This window comes from Vombatus ursinus, unplaced genomic scaffold (genome assembly GCF_900497805.2).
Source record: "Vombatus ursinus unplaced genomic scaffold, bare-nosed wombat genome assembly UNPS02014973.1, whole genome shotgun sequence".
Classification (NCBI taxonomy): Eukaryota; Metazoa; Chordata; class Mammalia; order Diprotodontia; family Vombatidae; genus Vombatus; species Vombatus ursinus.
In genome coordinates, this window is record NW_020954751.1 from 21,227,225 (window position 1) to 21,247,924 (window position 20,700).

Genomic DNA, 20,700 nt, shown 5'->3' on the forward strand with positions numbered 1-20,700 from the left:
AATATTGAGAAATTTTATGTGTTTGATTGGTTTTGCCTAAGCACTGTACCATACCAGCAGAAATCACTTTGTGAAAGAAAATGTACAATGAAGCATTAGAAGGTTCATTGGGTCTGTCCTATAGAACAGACCACATTAGAGGCAAAACTGTTTCATAAAGAGATATTATTGAAGTTGTAATAGATATATTCCCTTGGATGTAGACATGAATAGATTTCCCTTAAATTTCACTCTACTCTAACACACAAGGTGTTGTTATAAGGTTCCAGTGTATTTTCTGTGATCTTACAACATGGAATCTAGGTTTTCAGTGCTAAAGAGAATGAACTCATCCATGCCAGAATGGAATCAACAGTGGTTCTAGGGTCAGAAGACCTGTGTTCAAATTATGACTCACCTTGTTACTTGTGTGACTGGGAAAGTCATGATTCCTTCTATCAACCACCCTTTGAGACTATTTTGAACCTAACAAGCTGTAAAATGAAGCTAGGGTGTTCTGGCCTCCAAAATAGATATTTAAAAATTGATGGGGCTCAAAAGAGTGGATGATTCAGTCATGATTATAGAAAAATCCAGTGGATTAAATATGTCCTTGAGAAAATGCAGTTTCATGCCAGATGGCAGAATTTGGCTTGTAGACTGCACCCAGTAATCACTGAATAAAGCCTCTTTCCTGACCTTTGGTATAGATGGCAGTAAGCCACATGCATAGTGAAATAATGGTGGGGGAGGTGAACTGACTGAAATGACTCCTGGATGGCCTCCTGCCTGGAGCTGACTGTCATTGAACCAGCTGCCTATAAAAGGGCAAAAAGTAGACAGCAAACCTAACAAGGGTCATTAACTAACTAACATCAATCCAGCAGAAAGATTGGAGAGTCTCCTGTCAATGCTCAGAGGATGGAAGGCAGACAGATAACACCATCAGTGATGGCAGCCAAAATCCTTCTCCTTCCTAATTAAGCATGCAACCTCATACTCCTTCTAAAGATGGAGAGGGAATTAAATTCAACTCACATGGGCCAGTCGATCAAATCTGGCAAAGAGTTCATTCAACATCCTGACCAGCTCCTGTGCTGACAAGGTCGTGGAAAGGTTGGTAAATCCTTTAACATCTGCAAAAAGGATACTAAACACAAAAGGGAAAGGGGGTGGTGGTGAGAAGAAAACATATTAATATTTTAATTCATCCTGGGAGACATATCAACACCATGTAAACAAACAAAGCATTTGTGGGTTTTAGATCTTAGCTCTGCATTGCTGAGGAAGCCAAGGGGGAATGAATGAATTGGCCAGGATTTAAACCAGGTCTAATTCAGGAGGAGGCCAATTCACAAGCTCAGGAAGTGGAAATGAATGCTGAAAGCTCCCATTCTTGTTGCTGCCAGAGGGTTTGTGAGCTGTTTCTAAGACTCACCAGTTCTGTTACAAAAGTAAGTTCTTTAAAAAAAATATTTTGAGGGGCAGCTAGGTGGCGCAGCAGATAGAGCACCGGCCCTGAAGTCAGGAGGACCTGAATTCAAATTCGACCTCAGACCAAACACTTGACACACTTACTAGCTGTGTGACCCTGGGCAAGTCACTTAACCCCAATTGCCTAAAACAAACAAACAAAAAATATTTTGGAGGGACTCACAGTGAAATTTTAACCAAGTTATGTAACTCTAGCTTTTTGGGTTAGCAATTTCCAAACCATGGTTTCCCTATGGCCATCTTCTTCCTATTGGAAGTTGGCCTCTGACCCTAGGATTGGATAGGTGAAGCCTTATCTTTGCATGGGGACCTTAAGTCAGGTCCCCATGCAGTTCCTGACCATTTCCAAATCAGTCTATCTGGCACATAGCAACTTTCCACCCTCCTCCACTTTACAATTCTAACATCCGTGTTAGAATGTAAGTTCCTTAAGGGAAGGGATGGTCTTGCTTGCTTGCCCATATTTGTATCCCCAGGGCTTAGCACAGTGCCTGACACATGCTCCAAGAATGTTTTTTCATTTGTTAATTTATTCAGTCAGCATACAGTAAAAGATAGAATAATGGTTCACATTTTTGTAGGATAATAAGATTAACGAATTTTAGAACTAGAAGAGATTTTTGAGATCATGTAGGATTGAGATTCTTAGCCTTTTTTTTTTTCATATCATGGACCCCTTTGGCACCCTGGTGAAGCCTATGGACCTCTTCTCAAAATAATGTTTTTAAATAATTGAAAAGAATGCTAAATTTCAGTTAGCAGTTAGTAAAAATAAAAATGTAATCTTGTTTCCAATGGTAAGTTTATGAACCAACTGAAATCAAGGTTAAGAACCCCTGATCTAGAAGAATTCTCTTAATTAATGTGACTAGAAGATCACCCATCACATTGGCTGTATCCTATGGGGAAGATCTGCAAAAAAGATGAGGCAGAAATTGAATGGGTATGGATTATATTGGTAGAGGAAATATCCTCATTGAGAAGATCATGGATTTACTAAAGCCCTGAAGTTAATATACTCTACTGTGTGGCATGACCATGTGAAGGTGATGGTATATTACAACACCATGATAAATTTAAATCAAATAGTATTTATTAAGGATCTATTATATGCCACCCACTCTCCTAAGTGCTTGAGATACAAAGAAAGAGAAAAAACAGTCCCCTGTTCTCAAGAAACTTACAGAGTAGTGTGAGAGATAACATAAATAACTCCATACAAGCAAGATATAGATTGTATAAATTGGCAACAATGAAAAGAGGGAAGAAACTGTATTTAAGGGGGATCAGGAAAAGCTTCTATAGGAGATAGGACTTCTTTCAAATGAAGGAATCCAGGGAAGCCTGGAAGCAGAGATGAGGAGGAAGAGAATTCCAGGCCAGTGAAAACACTATGAGTTGGGAGATGGAATATGTTGTGCAAGGAATAACAAGGAGGTCAGTGTCCCTGGATAACATAGCATGTGGAGGTAAACAAGGTATAAGAATCCTGTAAAGGTAGAAAGGGGTAGGGTTAGGAAGGGCTTTGAGTGACAAATAGAAGGTTTTATATTTAATCCTGGGGGTGATAAAGAGCCACTGGAGTAGGGGTAGTGGTGGTATGATCAGCACTGTACTTTAAGAAGATTAATTTGATAGCTAAGTGGAAGATGGTTTATAATGGGGAAAGATTTCTGTCTGGGAGATCAACCAATAGGCTATCACAATACTCCAGGGGTGAGGTGCTGAGGGCCTGCAGAAGGTAGTAACAGTGTCAGAAGATAGAAGAAGAGTATTATGAATGTAAAATTAACAAGATGGCAACATATGAGATGTGAGAGGTGAGAGTGAGTCATTGAGGATAATACCTAAGTTGTGAGTGTAGGTGCCTGGGAAGATTGTGGTGACCTCAATAGTAATAGAGAAGATTAGAAGAGAGGAGGGTTTAGGGGTTAAGATAATAAGTTCTGTCTTAGACATGTTGAGTTTAAGATGTCTACAGGTTATCCGATCTGAGATGTCAGATAGGTAGTTGGAGATGCTAGTGTGTAAGTTAGGAGAGGGGTTAGACTTGGACAATAGATCCGAGAATCATTGGCATAGAGATGATACTTGATTCAATGGTAGCTGATAAAGTTATCAAGTAAAATAGTATAGAGGGAGAAGTGAAGAAGGCCTAGCACAGAGCCCTGGAGGGCATTCACCACCATTAACTGGATGAAGATCCAGCAAAGGAGACAGAACCAATATAGGGTAGTGTCATAGAATCCTAGAGAGAAGAGAGTATCAGGGAAAAGAGGGTAATTAACAGTGTCAAAAACTGCAGAAAAGTCAAGAAGAATGAAGACTGAGAAGGGCCATTGGATCTGGTGATGAATAGATCACTAGAAACTTTGGGGAGGGAAGTTTTACTTGAGTAATAACGTTGGAAGCCAGATTGTAGAGAGTTAAGAAGAGTAAGAGGAAAGGAATCAGAGACATAGACTTTTGGGTTTTCTTAAGTAATTTAGCTACAAAAGGGAGTAGATATGTGGGAGCTGGATAACACAAATGGACAATCAAGTAAGAGTTTGGTTTTGTTTTTGTCTTTTTTTTTTAAACATGGGGGAGACATGGGAATATTTATAGGCCATAGAGAAGCAGCCCCGTAGACAGGGAGAGATAAATGAGAAAGCAAATACGATAGAGGGGACAATCTGCTGGAGTAGACAGGATAGAAGCGTACATATGTAGAAGGGTTAGCCTTGGCAAGAGGAAGGGCCACCATTTCATTTAATCAGGGGTTGGTTAGGAGATAGTGGCAAAAGACATCTGAGAGATGTGAGATGAAGAGGAGGAGACAACAGAGAGTTCTTGTGGAATAGTTTGGTTTTTTTCTGGTAAATATGAGACAACATTCTCAGTTGAGTGGGTAGGGGGAAGAGAAGCCAGGGGAGGTTTGAGAAGGTATTAAAAGATTTTGAAAAATGACTATAGGAAGAAGGATAGTTAATTGATAAAGGATTGTCTCACTGTAATGAGAACTCAGTTGAGAAATGTGACATAAATCTGCAGTGGACTCTGTCAGTCAACATGGTTTTATCATTTTTTTTCCAGATTGATTCAACTGTGTATGAGTAAGAGCTAAGGCAGCAGAAGCTGGGAGTGGTCCAAAGTTGGAGTTTGTCATGGAAAGATATTTGATAGGATAAAATGACAAAAATGATTTGAGAAAAGAGAACAGTTTAGTGTTGAACTGGTTTTCCAAGGTGTCAAGATGGGCAGGAGAAGAGAATATAGCTAGTGTAAAGAGGCCTGAAAAAGAACTGAGGGGTCAAGAGACTGGAGGTCACAATGAAGATGAAGAATAGAATTTGAGATAGCAAGGAGAGGTGGAATGAAAATGAATTATAATTAGATAAAGGAATTTCGGAGTTCAGGAACATGTAAGTGGAGCATTTGTTGGTGATTGCAAGATCAAGGATATGTTACTAGGTGGGATGGAGGTCATGGGAAATGAGTAAATTGAGGAACTGAAAGGTTAGGGTGTTTGAGGCAGTATTCAAATGTATGTTGAAGTCCTCTAGTATGAGGGCAGGCTTTGGAGAAGAAAGATTAAAAATCAAGTACTGAACAACTGTGGAAAGAAGAGGAATGTCTTGAAGGTCATTATACAACAGCTACCAGAATTTTGAATGGGTAATAAATATGATAGCTTAGGTGACACAGTGGATAAAGTGCTGGCCTTGGAGTCAGAAGGACCTGAGTTCAAATCTGGTCTCCAACACTAGCTGTGTGGCTCTGGGCAAGTCATTTAACCCTGTTTGCCTCAGTTTCCTCATCTGTAAAATGAGTTGGAGAAGGAAATGACAAACCACTCCAGTATCTTTGTCAAGAAAAATCCAAATGGGGTCATGAAGAGTTAGACATGACTGATCAACTAAACAGTAACAAAAACTAAATATAGATTGAGTGAACCTTAAAGGAGGGGATGATAAAGGAGTGATGGTAGTAGAGGGAAAGCCTGCAAATATCATTGGGGAGCAAGTCATAGTCCAACACCCTCACCTTAGCCAGTGAGTTGGGGAGGAAGAATTGAAAGTACTATCAGTGCTGGAAAGAGTGGCAAGGAAGGCTGTGCCATCGGGAGGGAGATAGGTCTCAGTGAGAACCAGAAGACAGAAGGAGTAGAAAAGGAAAAGATTTAAGATGAAAATAAGTGTGTTGCCTATAGAGTAGACATTAAGAGATTACAGTGTGAGGGCTGCGTAGCCTTAGAGGGAGGCATTATAGAGGGGCAGGGGTTGGATTGAGATGCATGAGAATAGGGAAGTGGGCAGGCAGTGATTAGCATAAATGATTTAGAGAAGATTTGCAAATAGTGATACAAAGCAAATTAAAAAGAATCAGCCAAGACAACTACATACACAAGGACTACAAATATTAATAAGAAAATAATGCTGAAAGACCTCAGAATTCTAATCAATCCCATGACTCAGTAAAGAGGTGTGGACTACAGATAAAGAATGAGGCATATGTTGTCACACATAATCACTCTGTCTGTTGGTCTTTGCTACAAAGAAAAGTTCTGTGGGGGAATGCTGAGAAATGACAGCAATGTAAAGACAGTGTAGTTCACTGTTTATTTTTTAAAACAACCATACAAGAATTTATACCTCCAAATGAGAGTTATTCTTTCAAAAAAAAAATGAGGTATGGATGCAGATATGTATGTTTTGTAAGGACAGCAACCAATAATGATCAAAAGGAAAATAAGTTTTAATACATTCATTATTCTCATTCTCTGCCTGAGTCAGAAGTCACAGGACAGAGACAGAGAGATAGAAAGAGATGGTGGGGAGGGGATAGGAAGGGGAAGCAAACATTCCAACAGAGACAAAGATAGACAAACAGAAAGACAGGGAGACAGAACTGGTGAAAAGGACAGACGTTTTAAATGTTAATGGAGAAATAAAGAAAATGAACACGTGGGAAAAAGTTACTAAAATCACTCCGTGTTTGCAAATAATCCCAATTTAGAGGTTGAAATTCTAGCCAATAAAGAATACAAAATTACACTGTTAGACGGAGCTGGAAGAAGTTTTTAGAGAAGCCACACCCTTCATCTAATCCATGTCTGGGGTCTTTCAGTTGAATAGAATGAAAAAGAGAAAGGCAGAATGGAATAAGTTTAACTCACAATGTTCCATGTGGAAATGGATAGAGTTGACTCTGAAGGCAGGAAAACATGAGTTCAAATGCCTGGAATGTACTCTATCTTCATCTTTGCCTGTCAGAACTATCTTCCTTCAAGGAAAAGCTCAGGTGCCATCTCCTTCATGAAGCCTTATATTCTGGCTCTGTGATCCTGGGTAATTTACCCTCCAGGTGCTCTAGGCAAATCTGAAGAAGGTGTCAAGCTGTAGTAAGTAGAGGGAGTTTTCCCATGTGGGAGTTCCTTATACCAATGAAATCACTTGCCTATTCCTTATTCCTATTCTTATTTTGCGAAGTAGTGCTCTTCCTTCAATGGAAGGTATTTTCAGCAGAGGCCAAGTGACCTATATATAGTGGGTGTTCATTTACTAAGTATAAGGCTAAATCAAAGGCCCCATTCCCTTCCAACTTTAAAATTCCACACCCTATAATCAGGGACTTGTCCAAGGTCATAGAATCAGAGACTCTCACAGTTGGAAGGAATCTCACAGGTCACCTAGTCCAACTCATAACTGATCACTCTGTAACAAGTTTGATAACTGGTCATTGTGCCTTCTTTTAAAGATCTCCAGGAATGGGGAACCAATCAATTTCCAAAGCAGCCCACTTCACTTTTGAATTGGTCCAATTGTTGGAAAGTGTTTTCCTGATAAAGAAACCTCAAATTTGTCCTTAGGCAACTTCTGTGAAGTTACCATTCCAGCAGCAATGCCAGAAAGTTGAATATTCTCTCTATTACAGAGAGCTGCCTTCTCTTCTATGAAAATCATCTCTATCCATTTCATTTAGATGCAAAATGGAGGTGAAAGAATGAATACAATTAAATTAATAAACGTAGAATCGGGAGCCTAATGTTTAAATGGTATCAATGTGAATTTTTTAAAAAAGGAGAAAATAAGACATAAGAGAAAAGAAAGAGTAGTATCACGGAAAAGAAACATGAGGAGAGCTAATTTAAACAATTTTGTACCACTGGACTTGTTTTGAGGATTGTGGAGAGAGAGGTTCAGCAGTGATTCTAGGTTGGCTCCCAGAATTGGGTTGAGAGACCAGGCTCATTAACTATAGAGGACACAGTCGTATTTTTAACACCAAACAGCCTTCAAGTGGGAAGAAACTGCTACACAGCACTTGTTGATTTCAGCTCCTCAATACCTAAAGATGCCACTGACATTCACTGATGCCATAAATAGAAGGGGAGAGACTGGTTACAAGCAGCTTGGGTTCTGTGTGGATTGTTCTACCTTAGAAACAGCTCCCATCACTGAGGAAGCTGAAAAATGTAGGGCAGTAAACTAAATTTTAATCTAGTGTGATGTGAACTTCTGCAAAAGGAACTCAATCACAGAGAACTCAGTTTAGAGATTAAAAGCAAGAAGTGCTGAATAGCTTCAGCTGTGCAGGAACAAGGGGAGCTCCAGAAATGGATGATCAGGGAAAAGAAATTGGTATTTATGAAACCCAGTTCTCCTGAGGTATTGATGTGTGCATTCCTTTGAAATTGGGGAGAGGGTTGTTATTATTATTGCTATTATCAACATCAGCATCTTCATTGTTATTATATGCTTCTCACGGCATCAAGTACTTTTTTTTTTCATTTCCTCAAAAATAATCCTTTGAGTTATCACCTTCTCTGGATCCACTCATCATTGACCATATCCATCCGCAGTACATGCATTTGTGGAGTGTCAACTGAGGCAGCTAGGTGGTGTAGTGGATAGAGTGCATCCAAGTTTGGATTCAGTCAAAGGGCCATACTTGAGGACCTAGAGGGCCACATGTGGCCGTGAGGACGAGGTTTCCCCACCCCTAGTGCCTGGACTTATTGACTGAGTAACAGACTAATGTTCCCTTCACCATTTTCATAAAATGTGAAGGTGACCAACCCTACCAAAGTGGAGAGAGGTCTTAAGTCAATTTAACAAATGTGAAGCAACATAGTATAGTGGATAGAGTCAGGAAGATCTGGGTTCAAGTCTACCCTCTATCACAAACCAGTTGTATTAGTATGGACAAGCCATGGAATCACTCAGTACCCCCAGACACCTCTCTGACTTTAAGTCACAGATGAACTTCTTATCTGCATGTATGGAGGGAGTTTCCACTGATGTAGACTTACATATGTATACAAGTACATGTGCACATACATACATGTGTGAACATCTGCATGTATATGTAAACAAAAATGGTCAGTTCATGATTCAACCTAGGAATATCAAGACCCCAAGTGAATTCCTAATTAAAGAACTAAGAAAGCAACTGAAAGGGTCCCTGACATCAATCATAGGCAGAGGTCATTAAACAGCATTAAAAAATTTCAAGTTTATGTACATGTGAATATGTAAAAATAGTTGACATTTATATAGCCCTTTTAAGTTTTTGTAAAATGCTTTGTATGCATGATCTCATTTGAACCTTATAATAACCTTGTGAGATATTTATTATTTCTATTTTACAGATGAGAAATTCATGGCTCAGAGAAGAGTGGTTGGGGCCACAAGGCTAGTAAATGTCTGAAGAAGGACTTGATCCCAGATCTTTTTGATTTCAAGACCAGTACCCCACTAACTACTCTACAACTGCTTTTCCCCAAACATCTACCTGTATGTATATCCATGTGCATGTGTCCATTGCTCACCTGACATTCTCATAGCGATGGATGTAGATCTTGTGGAACTGGTGCTGCAAATGCTCATCTTCCACATTGGTCATATCATTGATCATCTCTAGGACAACAAACCGAGGCAGTACAGAAAGTACCAGTCGTTCCTGAAACAAAGCAAGAGACGAAAGTTGGGCTAATTAGACCATGGTTGCCTCAATTCTCTTGGCCAAAGCTCTCAGATGACAGGTGAGCTAAACTCATCCTATCCAATCCAAAAAGCAAATAATAATTACATACCATGTGCTAGGCACTGTGTTAGATCATGGGAACACAAAATAAAACATCCTTTTCCCCTGAAGAACTTATAGCCTATGGGAGGATGCAATATGTGAAAAGATAAATACTTAAGGATCTGAGGAAGAGGGAAAGACCTTTAACAACCAGGAGGATCAGGAAAGTCTCCCTTTAAAGGGTGACATACAAGCTAAAGTCAATGATGTATTCCTTATTAGTGAAGGAAAGTTATTCCTTGGGCAAAAAGCTAAAACCTTTATTGAGAGAACCACTGCTTGTTGTTGTTCGGTCGTTTCAGACTCTCTGTGACCCCATTTTGGGGTTATCTTGGCAAAGATACTGGAGTGGTTTGCCGTCTTCTTCTCCAGTTCATTTTATAGATGAAGAAAGTGAGGTTACTTGCCACAGTCACACAGCTAGTAAGTGTCTGAGGCTAGATTGGAACTCATGAAGATGAGTCTTCCTGACTCCAGGCCCAGAGCTCTATCCATGGTGCCATCTAACTGCCTGAGGGAGCCATAAGGGATACTAAGTGTCCTCCACATCAAACTCATGTAGCACGTTGAGGAAGGTATAAATAAAATCTTTGATCAATGACATATCTATTGCTTAGGAACTGAGCAACAATGTCCTTCACTCTAGCATGTTGTTGATCATAAATAAAGTAGTTCTTGAACTTTATTCAAAGGTTTCATTGGTCAAATTACCCTTGAAATATTGTACTTAGAGCCAGAAGCCTGACACAAGCCTCTCACTTGGACTATTCTAATAGCGTCTCATTTGTTCTCCCAGACTCAAGCTTCTCTCCATTCCAGTCTACCTTCTTCACATCTGGCAAAATGATTTTACTAAAGTGCAAGTCTGATCATGTCATTACTTCTCCTCTTAATAAACTCCAGTGACTCCCTATTGCTTTTTGAACTTAATATAAATGCTCTTCTGCTTGACATTTATACCACTTTAAGACCTGACCTTTTAACAGTACCAGTTCTCAAGCTATACTATGAAGCATTAATTATCAAAACTATTTGGAATTAGTTAAAAGATAGATCAATCAGTAAAATAGATTAGGCATACAACATACAGGAAAAAAATGAACCTAGCAGCCTAGGAACACAATGACTGGAGATAGGTTTCATTAGCTATTAAAAACTGATGGGGATGGCGGAGTAAAAGCAGTGACTTTCTTGAGCTCTCCCCCAAACCCCTCCAAATACCTATAAAAAATGACTCTAAACAAATTCTAAAGCAGCGGAACCCACAAAAAGACAGACTGAAACAAATTTTCAGCCAAAGACAGCCTGGATGGTTGATTGGAAAGGTATATCGCGCCGGGCTGGGAGAGGAGCACAGTTTGGTGTGGGCGCGCAGGCCTCAGCGACCATGCAGCAGGCCTCAGCAATCCTGGAGCAGGCCTCAGAGGACTGAATCACAGGCAGCTGTGGCATTTTCTAGAATTCTCAACCCAGGAATGCCAAAGACAACTTACAAGGTCAGTGGGAAAAGTCTGTTTCTACGGTGCTGAGAGAAAAGCACAGTGGGGTTCCAGCCCTGGGACAGTGGCTGCCTCCTGAGCTTCTGGCCCACAGACTGAGGGGGAATCCAGTGGCTGATCAGAGGGGGGATTGCAGGGATCTCTCTGCTGGTGCAGGATTCTTTGCCCGTGCTTTGATCTGGGTCACAGTTCTGGGTGGTGATCTTGGGGCAAGGAGGAGTGCTGGTGTGGTGGAGCTTGTAGTGGCTGTGGAGAGGAAACCCTCCTCACCTTTCCAAGACAGAAAAGAGTGCTCATAGACCAGAGCACAGGCCAGGAAAGGAGTAAACACCTCACCCTTGATCATAGCACCTTGGAAGAACTGAAAATTTACAGGTCCCTAGAAGTATCTCTGAAAACAGCTGCACAAAACCCCTGAAGCTTGGGACAGTACATTCTCCACACTGGAAACAGACTCCTACCTTAACAAACAGTTTATAACTCAAGTAATTGACTGAGATCATGAGCAAGCAGCGCAAAAAGAGTCAGACTACATTGTCTTACTTTGGTGACAAAGAAGATCAAAACATACAACTAGAAGAAGACAATGAAGCCAAAGCTCCTACATCCAAAGCTTCCAAGAAAAATATGAATGGGTCCCAGGCCATGGAAGAGCTCAAAAAGAATTTTGAGAAGCAAGTAAGAGAAGTAGAGGAAAAACTGAGCATGATGCTAAAGGGGACCCAAAAAATATTGAAGAAAATAACACCTTAAAAAACAGCCTAACCCAAATGGCAAAAGAGGTCCAAAAAGCCAACGAGGAGAAGAATGCCCTAAAAAGCAAAATTGATCAAATGGAAAAGGAAGTCCAAAAGCTTACTGAAGAAAATACTTCCTTAAAAATTAGAATGGAGAAATTGGAAGCTAGTGACAATTTGAGAAATCAAGGCACTGTAACACTAATCCAAAGGAATGAAAAAATAGAAGAGAATGTGAAATATCTCATTGGAAAAACAACTGACCTGGAAAATAGATCCAGGAAAGAGAGAACTTAAAAATTATTGGACTATCTGAAAAACATGATCAAAAAAAGAGCCTAGACATCATCTTTCAAGAAATTATCAAGGAAAACTACCCTGATATTTTAGAACCAAAGGGCAAAATAGAAATTGAAAGAATCCACTGATCACCTCCTGAAAGAGATCCCCAAAGGAAAACTCCTAGGAATGCTGTAGCCAAATTCCAGAATTCCCAGGTCAAGGAGAAGATAGATATTGCAAGCAGCCAGAAGAAAACAATTCAAGTATTGTGGAAACATAATCAGGATAACACAAGATTTAGCAGCTTCTACATGAAGGGTCTGGAAGTCAGGGAATATGATATTCCGGAGGGCAAAGGAGATAGGACTACAACCTAGAATCACCTACCTAACAAAACTGAGTATAATCCTTCAGGGTGAAAAATGGTCGTTCAGTGAAATAGGGGACTTTCAAGCATTCCTGTGGAAAAGACCTGAGCTGAATATAAAATTTGACCTTCAAATACAAGACTCAAGTGAAACATGGAAGAGGTAAACAGGAAAGAGAAATCATAAGAGACTTATTAAGGTTGAACTGTTTACCTTCCTGCAGGGAAAGATGCTATTTGTAACTCATGAGTCCTTTGTCAGTATTAGGGTAGTGGGAGGGAAAAAATTATATCTGTGTATAGATAGATAGAGGGCACAGGGTGAGTTGAAGATGAAGGGGTGATATCTGGAAAATAAAATTAAGGGGTGAGAGAGGATTACACTGGGAGGAGAAAGGGAGAAGTAGAATGAGGTAAATTATCTCACATGAAACAGACAAGAAAAGGCTTTTGCAGTGGAGGGGAAATGGGGAAAGGTGAGAGGGAATGAGTGAATCTTATTCTCATAGGATTTGGCTTAAGGAGGGAATAACATACACAATGGGGTATGGAAATTTATCTTACCCTACAGGAAAATAAGGGGGGAAGGGGACAAGAGAGCAGGGGGTTGATAGAGGGGAGGGCAGATTGGGGAAGGGGACAATCAAAAGCAAACACTTCTGAGGAGGGACAGGGTCAAAAGAGAGAATAGAATAAATGGGGGGTAGGATAGAATGAAGGGAAATATACTTAGTTTTTCACAACAGGACTACAATGGAAGTGTTTTGCATAACTACACATCTATAACCTGTACTGAGATGCTTGCCTTTTCAATGAGGGTGAGTAGGGAGGGAGGAAAGAAGAAAATTTGTAACCCAAAGTTTTAAAAACACATGTTAAAAATAGAAAAATAAAATAAAATTTAAAAATACAAAAAAAAAACTGATGGGAAAATTGGATAGCAGTATTGAAGAAATTAGTTATACCCAAACACCTCACACCTATTACCAAGATAAATTCCAAATGGATATGTGACCTAGGCAAGAGGTCCCAAAATGTATCATAAAAGATAAATTCTATATTTTTGGTTATATAAAAATAAAAGTTTTTTTATTTTTTTTTTTAAGACAAATCAAATACAGGTAGGATTAGAAGAGAAATAATTAGCTAAGGAAAATAATCTTTGCAGAAAGTTTCTCTGATAAAGGTCTCATTTGCAAAGATATATAAGGAACTTATGTAAATTTATAAGAATTAGAGCCATTACAGAATTTATAGATTGAGGTAATGAGGTGACATTGTGGGTAGAGTGCTGGACCTAGAGTTGAGAAGACTTGGGTATAAATGAGGCCTCAGATACACAGCTGTGTGACCTTGGGCAAGTCACTTAGATTCTCAAGTAGTTCAGTTTCCTCATCTATAAAAATGACTATTGTAATAGCCCATTCTACCATGCAAGGTTGTTGTGAGGATCAAATTAGATAATTGTAAAGCATTTTGCAAACCTTAAAATTCTATATAGATGCTAGCTATTGTAATGATTATTATTGAAAAAATGTTCTAAGAATATAAATAGGCAGTACTCAGGGCAATAAACTCAGGCTATCTATAGCCACATGAAAAAATGCTTCAAATAACTAAAATTACAGAAATATAAATAAGCAATTATAAGTTTACACCTCATACACATCAGATTGGAAACTGACAAAAAGAAAAGAAAATGACAAATGTTGGAGGGGCTTTAGGCAAACAGAAATACTAATGTATTTTTGGTGGCGCTCTGAACTGCTCCAGGCATTCTGGCAAGCAATGTGGAATTATATACAAAAAGTTACTAAATAAGTTCATGCCCTCTGACCTTTGACCAAGTCATTCCATTGGATGGTCTATACCCAAAAGGGATAGAAAGAGGAAAAGGTTCTCTCTTCTTCCCTCCCTTTCTTCTGATTGTCCTACACACATGATACTCCTCCTACCTCTGTGCCTTTGTACTGCCCATGCCTGGGACACACTCCCTCTTCACCTCCGCCTCTTGGACTTTCTGGCTTACATGATTTTAATTAGAGCTAGTACTCAAATCCAAAATGCCTGACTCAAGAGTCCTTTTCATATCAATGCTGCCACTGGAAATGCTTAGCCTCAAGGAGAAAAAATTCAATAGACTCCTTTGTTTGGCATTTAAAACCCCCCACAACCTGGCATCAACATATCTTTCCAGCATTATTAAACACTTTTCCCCTTCCCACATTCTACAATCCCATTAGATCGGCTCTTTTGCTCTTTGTCTAATGCAATGTTCCATTAACTGTCTCGATGTTTTGCACGTTATCCCCCATTCCTGCTGGGAATGCATTTCCTCCACATCTCTGCTTCTTAGAATTCCTACTTTCCTTCAAAGCTCAGCTCCTGTGTCACTTCTTATGGGAAGCCAGTCTTGTTCTCCTCAGCTGCAAGTGCTTCCCCTTAACCTCCACATTGCTTTTGTAATCATTTCATATATATTTTCCATATATTTATATGCTGTCTCACCCTTTAGAATGAAAGCTTGAAGGTAGAGAGAGTTGCTTTGTATTTCTGGTATCTATCCTAGATCTGACACGTTTATATTTTTGAATTGACCAATTGCTGTCTTCAAATACTGGAGTGACTGGGCTGTATTGCAGATGAATGACTAGATCTATTTTTTAAAGTTTGAGAAGCAAGAACACAATGCAGTAGAAAAAACTCTTTGGCAAACAAATTGGAAAGACCTAAGAACTCTGTAATTATAAACAGAGATTCCAGAGCACCAATGCTGAAGCATAATACCCCCCCTTGACAGAGAAGTAAAGGACTAAATAAGCAGAGTGATTCACACATTTTTGAACATGGCCAATGAGGGAATTTATTTTTGCTTGACAATGCATATTTGATACCAGTGTTATGTTTTTCTATTTGTTTTCCAAGTGGTGAGGTGGAAAAGACAGAAAGGAAATGCTTGCTAATTGAAAAATACTAATCTACTCTCATCAATGCAATTATCCACTATAACTCTAAAGGACTCATGATGAAAAAATGCTGTTAGCCGCCAAATAATGAACTATTGAACTCAGATTGCAATTTTTTTTTTAAATCCAAAGTCTTTTTCGTTTGTTTATTTTATTTATTTATTTATTGGTGAGGTGATTGGGGTTAAGTGACTTGCCCAGAATCACACAGCTAGGAAATATTATGTGTCTGAGGCCAGATTTGAACTCAGGTCCTCCTGAATTCAGGGCCATTGCTCTATCCACTGCACCACCTATCTGCTCCTCAGATTGCAAATTTAAGCATTTTTCTTGTTCCTCCCATCCCCAGGACATGGCTAACACAAAAATATTTTGCATGACTTCATATGTATAATGGGTATCATTTCTTGCCTTCTCAATGGGTGAGAGAGGGGGTAGAGGGAAGAAGAAAATTTTGAACTGAAAGTAAAATTAAAAAAGAAAAATATTAATTTTTTTAAAGAAAGAATTCTGAATTTGGGGTTGAGGACATCAATCAGAAGCCTAGTTCTGCAATTTACTACTTATATGATCCTTAACATCTCTAGGATGCATTTTATCCAACTATGAAATTATAAAAGGGAGGAATTTTATTAGATAACCTCTAAGGTCCTTTCCAGCTCTAAAAATCTTGAAAGTTACAAGTATTCAGATTTGGACTAGTTGTAAGAAAAAACATCCTAAAATTAATAGATTATCTTGTCAAGTAGTGTGATTCTTTTTCCTGGGGATATTCAAGTAGAGTTTAGATGATCATTTGCATAGTATACTGGTTGTTGTTCAATCCTTTCAGTTGTGTTTGACTCTTTGTGACCCCATTCAGGGTTTTCTTAGCAAAGATACTGGAGTGGTTTTGCCATTTCCTTCTCCAACTCTCTTTGTCTCTCTCTGTCTCTGTCTGTCTGACTCTGCCTCTGTCTCTGTCTTTCTCTCTGTCTCTGTCTCTCTCTCTCCCCAACCCTTCTAACAAATGAGGAACTGAGACAAACAAAGTTAAGTAACTTGCCCAGGGTCACACAACTAGCAACTCTGAGGCCAGATTTGAACTCAGGAAGTTGAGTCTTCCTGACTTCAGGCCTGGTACTCCATCCATGGTGCCTCCTCGCTGCCCTGGACCACTGGTGTCAAACTCAAACAGAAATGGGATCCACTGATCCTTACGTAAGGATCCTTGTAGACCACAAGTTGACTTTATTTCCCAATTACATTTTAATCTGGTTTGAGCCGCACTAGGGAACATTGCAGGCTTCATGTCATGTGTTTGACACTTCTGGTGGGAAGGACAAGGAGAAGAGATTCCTTTCTTGGTCAGATGATTAAAGTTCCGTCCAACTCTAGGACTCTATTCTCCTAATTGGTTTTGCATACAGTATTTAATTTAATCCTTCCAATACCTCTGTTAGGTAAATAGCGCAAGTATAATTATCTGTTCAACAGATGATAATGGGACTCAGAGAGATTAAAAAACTTGCCAACGGTAGTGGGGCTGGGGCTATAATGCAGATCTTCTGACCCCAAGTCCAAAGTACATTTCATAACACCATTCCTTTTCTCTGTATGCTACCCTAAAAAGTAGTCCCATATCATGGACTCAGGATGATTTACTATTTTATAATAAATAGTAGTACTTGTCAAGATCTCTGATATGCTCTACTATCATAACAAAATTATTTTAATGGAGAGAGGGCTAGAATGTAGTGACTTAGGGACACTGAATCTTCTTTGAGGAACTATAGAAAATAAAATAAGACCTAGTTTTGGTCCTTTTATTGTTTTCAAAGATGGACAACATACTTTTTACTCCAGGATCTTTGCCAAGAAAACCTCATGGACAGTATTGGTATGCTGTGGTCTACAAGATCATGAAGAGTCAGACACGATTGAACTACTAAATAACAACAGTCTGGATCCTTTTACTTTTTTCAAAGATCGACAACATACTTTCTTTCCTACTTCTTCCCTTCTCCAGGTTAAGCATATTCAATTCTTCAGGGGGTTCCCATATGGACTAATTCTCAGTCTTCCTATAAAGCCAGTTTTACTCCTTACCATGAAAGAGAATGGGCCTGTTTTAGATTTTGAGCAAATAGTAGATAGCTTTTGTTGATTAAGCTGCACAGGGATTTTTGGCCAAGTGTGTTAGATTAGATCACTTCTGGGGTCCCTTTATGTTCTGATAGTCTACCTTCCTGTATTCCTAAGACTTTATTTTTATTCTAAAGCAAGGACATTGTCTTCTATTCACTTTTTATTATCCCTTCCTGATGCTTATCCCCATCTCTATCCCCAAGGTTTCCATATGAAGTAGACACTCATTAAATGCTTATTATCTAATTAAAGTTGTAGGCTAAAATTGGAGAGAGAAAGCTCTGAGTTGGGCAGAAGGGAAAACAACAATAATGGAATGAGAATATTAAAATGCTTCTGAGGGAAAATGAAACCAAGGCCTTTATCCTGGAAGATCCTTTAGAAAAAAGGATAGAAAACTAGTTGTCTAAAGTTGGGTTATGTATATATAGTCATGCCCAGTGGCAAAGGAAGGACTAGTGTAGATGACCTTCTAGTTTCTGTGTAGCCCAATATGAATCTTTTGCTACTTGCTACCTTTGGCACCTTGAATGGGCCTTAGTTTTCCTGTCTGTATAATGAGGGTTTTGGAATAGATGCCCTCTAAAGATCCTTCCATTTCCAAATCTAAAATCTTATGACCAAGGACCCTTCATATTCCATGATGTTCTCATAATCCAAGATCTCCTAAGATTATTTATTGGGGTTTTTTCCTACAAAGATCAAACTTGCATTCTTGTATGCCTAATGCAATCATTCTCTCTATCTCTCAATCTCTCTCTCTCTTTCTCTCTCTGTCTCTATCTCTGTCTCTCCATATATACATACATAAAAAATAAAGGGGCAGCTAGATGACTCAGTGGATAAAGCTCCGGCCTTGGAGTCAGGAGGACCTGAGTTCAAATCTGGCCTCAGACACTTGACGCTTACTAGCTGTGTGACCCTGGGCAAGTCACTTAACCCTAATTGCCTAACCAAAAAAACAAAAAAAAAAAAAGAAAAAGAAAATTCTATTTTAGATACTTACTAGTTGTATGACCTTGGTATTTCATTTACTTGTTTGTCTCAGTTTTCTCAACCGTAACTCACCCTCTAGGGTTGTTATGAGTCTAAAATGAGATAATATTTGTTAAAGTGCTTATGACAATGCCTGGAATATAGTTAAGTGCCATATAAATGCTAGTCATTGTTGATTTAGCTGTTATAATTATTATTAAACTTTACTTGGTAATCATCCTCTACCATCTGAGGCAGAACAGAAAACTAACACTTGGGGGGAGCCAAGGCAGGCTTCAAAGAGGAGGTGATACTTGAGTTTTGAAAGAATAATATTACTTCCTTTTTCAGCTGCACAATATTGATCTTTTCCCTTATCTTCAACCCTGGTCCTTCTGAAAAATATACTCTGGAGTATATTTTACCTCCTCCATCAATATTGCCCAATTAGTAACTGATGAGAAAAGGCATCATAGAATCTTATTAGAGCTACAAGAAACATTTGAAATCAGTCTGTAATCCCTGGCTCCTTCAAAGCTCAATAATGACCCAAGAAAGCCTTTCCCAGTCCTCTTGGTTGTTAGTGAACTCTTTCCCCTGCCCCATTACTTCTTTTCTTGTCTTTCTTTCTTTCTTTTTTTTTTTTAATAGATTCCATATTGACTTATCTGTGTTCTTATGGTTCTTCTTTCCCCCCCGATAGAATGTGAGCTCCTAGAGAACAGGGGCTACTGTTGTTGTTTGTATTCTCAGGATTAGCACAGTGTCTAGCATTCAGCAAGTGTTTTATAAATGCCTGCTGAATTGAATTGAAACTAATCTAAGGCCTCAGTTTCCCAAATAAGCAAACTAAAATCTAGAGAGTGAAATCACTTGTCCAAAGTCATGGGTCTAACTAGTGGCAGACGTTCTTAAAATGATACTTCAAACATTTATACAACTTTGTGGGCTTTGGTTTAAAAGTCTAGCCCTATAGAGCAGGGGTCCAACAAATTATCTTAAAATTTTATTAAAAAAAACAAACAAAATTTTAAAACAAAAATAAAATAAAAACCTTAGCCTGTAGCCCAAAAATCTGTCTTAAATTCTTTATTCTTTGATAAATGTATTAATATAAATGGTTTCTTCTGCAATCAAATTTATCTTAAACAAAACAAAACAAAACAACTCATTTAAAACCATTCTGAGACAGGGTCTCTAGCAGATTGTCCAAGAGGTCCATGACACACCAAAAAAGCTAAGAACCTCTAGTTTAGAATTCCCAGGATGGAAACTTCTCTACCAATTATAGTTTTAAAGAGGCCCCTGGGATGCTGAGAAATTAAGTGACTTAGTCTAGAATCAACTAGCCAACATATATACAGTTGAGAAAACTGAGACAAACAAGTAAATGAATTACCAAGGTCACACAACTAGTAAGTATCTGAAATAGAATTTTATTTTATTTTTCATAAATGTATATATGGTGATACTTGAACTTCCCATTTGATTGTAAGCACTTCCCCATTAGATCATAAATTTCTTGAGGGCAGAACAATCTTTTGCCTCTTTTTTGTGTTCTCAGTGCTTAGCAGAGTGCTAGGGCACATAGTAGGCTCTTGATAAATGTTTATTGGTCGTTACTGATTCAATTTCCAGACTCAAGGCCTATCTTTATGAAGTTGCTTCCCCATAGCAATGGTACCATTGGATAGACTTTCTGACTCAGAGTCCATTTCTGTCCATTCTGCCCTAACTCCCTTTGCTATCTCTCTATATCCATCTTTAATTTGTAGTCTTAGAGAGCTGCTGGAGGGCACTGAGAGGTCAAATGATTTACCCAAAATTACACAGCCAGTGTGTGTCAAAGGTGAGACTTACATCCATGTCCTTTTGACTCTGAGGTCAGCTCTCTGGCTACCTTGCCTAGTTGTGCTCATCTGTATATAAAATTTATCCAGACACATATTTCCATTTTTCAGAAAAGAGCTTCCACCTACTAATACAAATTGGCAACTGTTCTTCAGTCTAAGACAGGGGTCTTAAGTCTAAGACAGAGGTATGGAACCTGTGGTCTTGAGATCACATGTGGCCCTCTAGGTCCTCAAGAATGGCCCTTTCAGGTGCCATTACCTGTGTACAGGTTCAGGTTCTGTACCCCACTCCACCCTAAGAGTTTTAGGGCTGCACTTGAGGACCCAGAGGGCCACATGTGACCTCTAGGC

General features: G+C 39.0%; 1 protein-coding gene across 1 annotated transcript in view; it reads right to left on the reverse strand.

Annotated features, from left to right (window-relative positions):
* The window catches only part of LOC114030674 (adenylate cyclase type 8), a 361,242-nt gene that overhangs the window by 212,139 nt on the left and 128,403 nt on the right, over positions 1–20,700 (reverse strand). Inside the window, exons 3-4 of the mRNA XM_027845528.1 lie at positions 9,287–9,417; positions 1,018–1,129 (exon numbers count right to left, since the gene is read on the reverse strand). Coding sequence (XP_027701329.1) covers positions 1,018–1,129; positions 9,287–9,417 — 243 coding nt within the window. The remainder of the gene's footprint in view (positions 1–1,017; positions 1,130–9,286; positions 9,418–20,700) is intronic.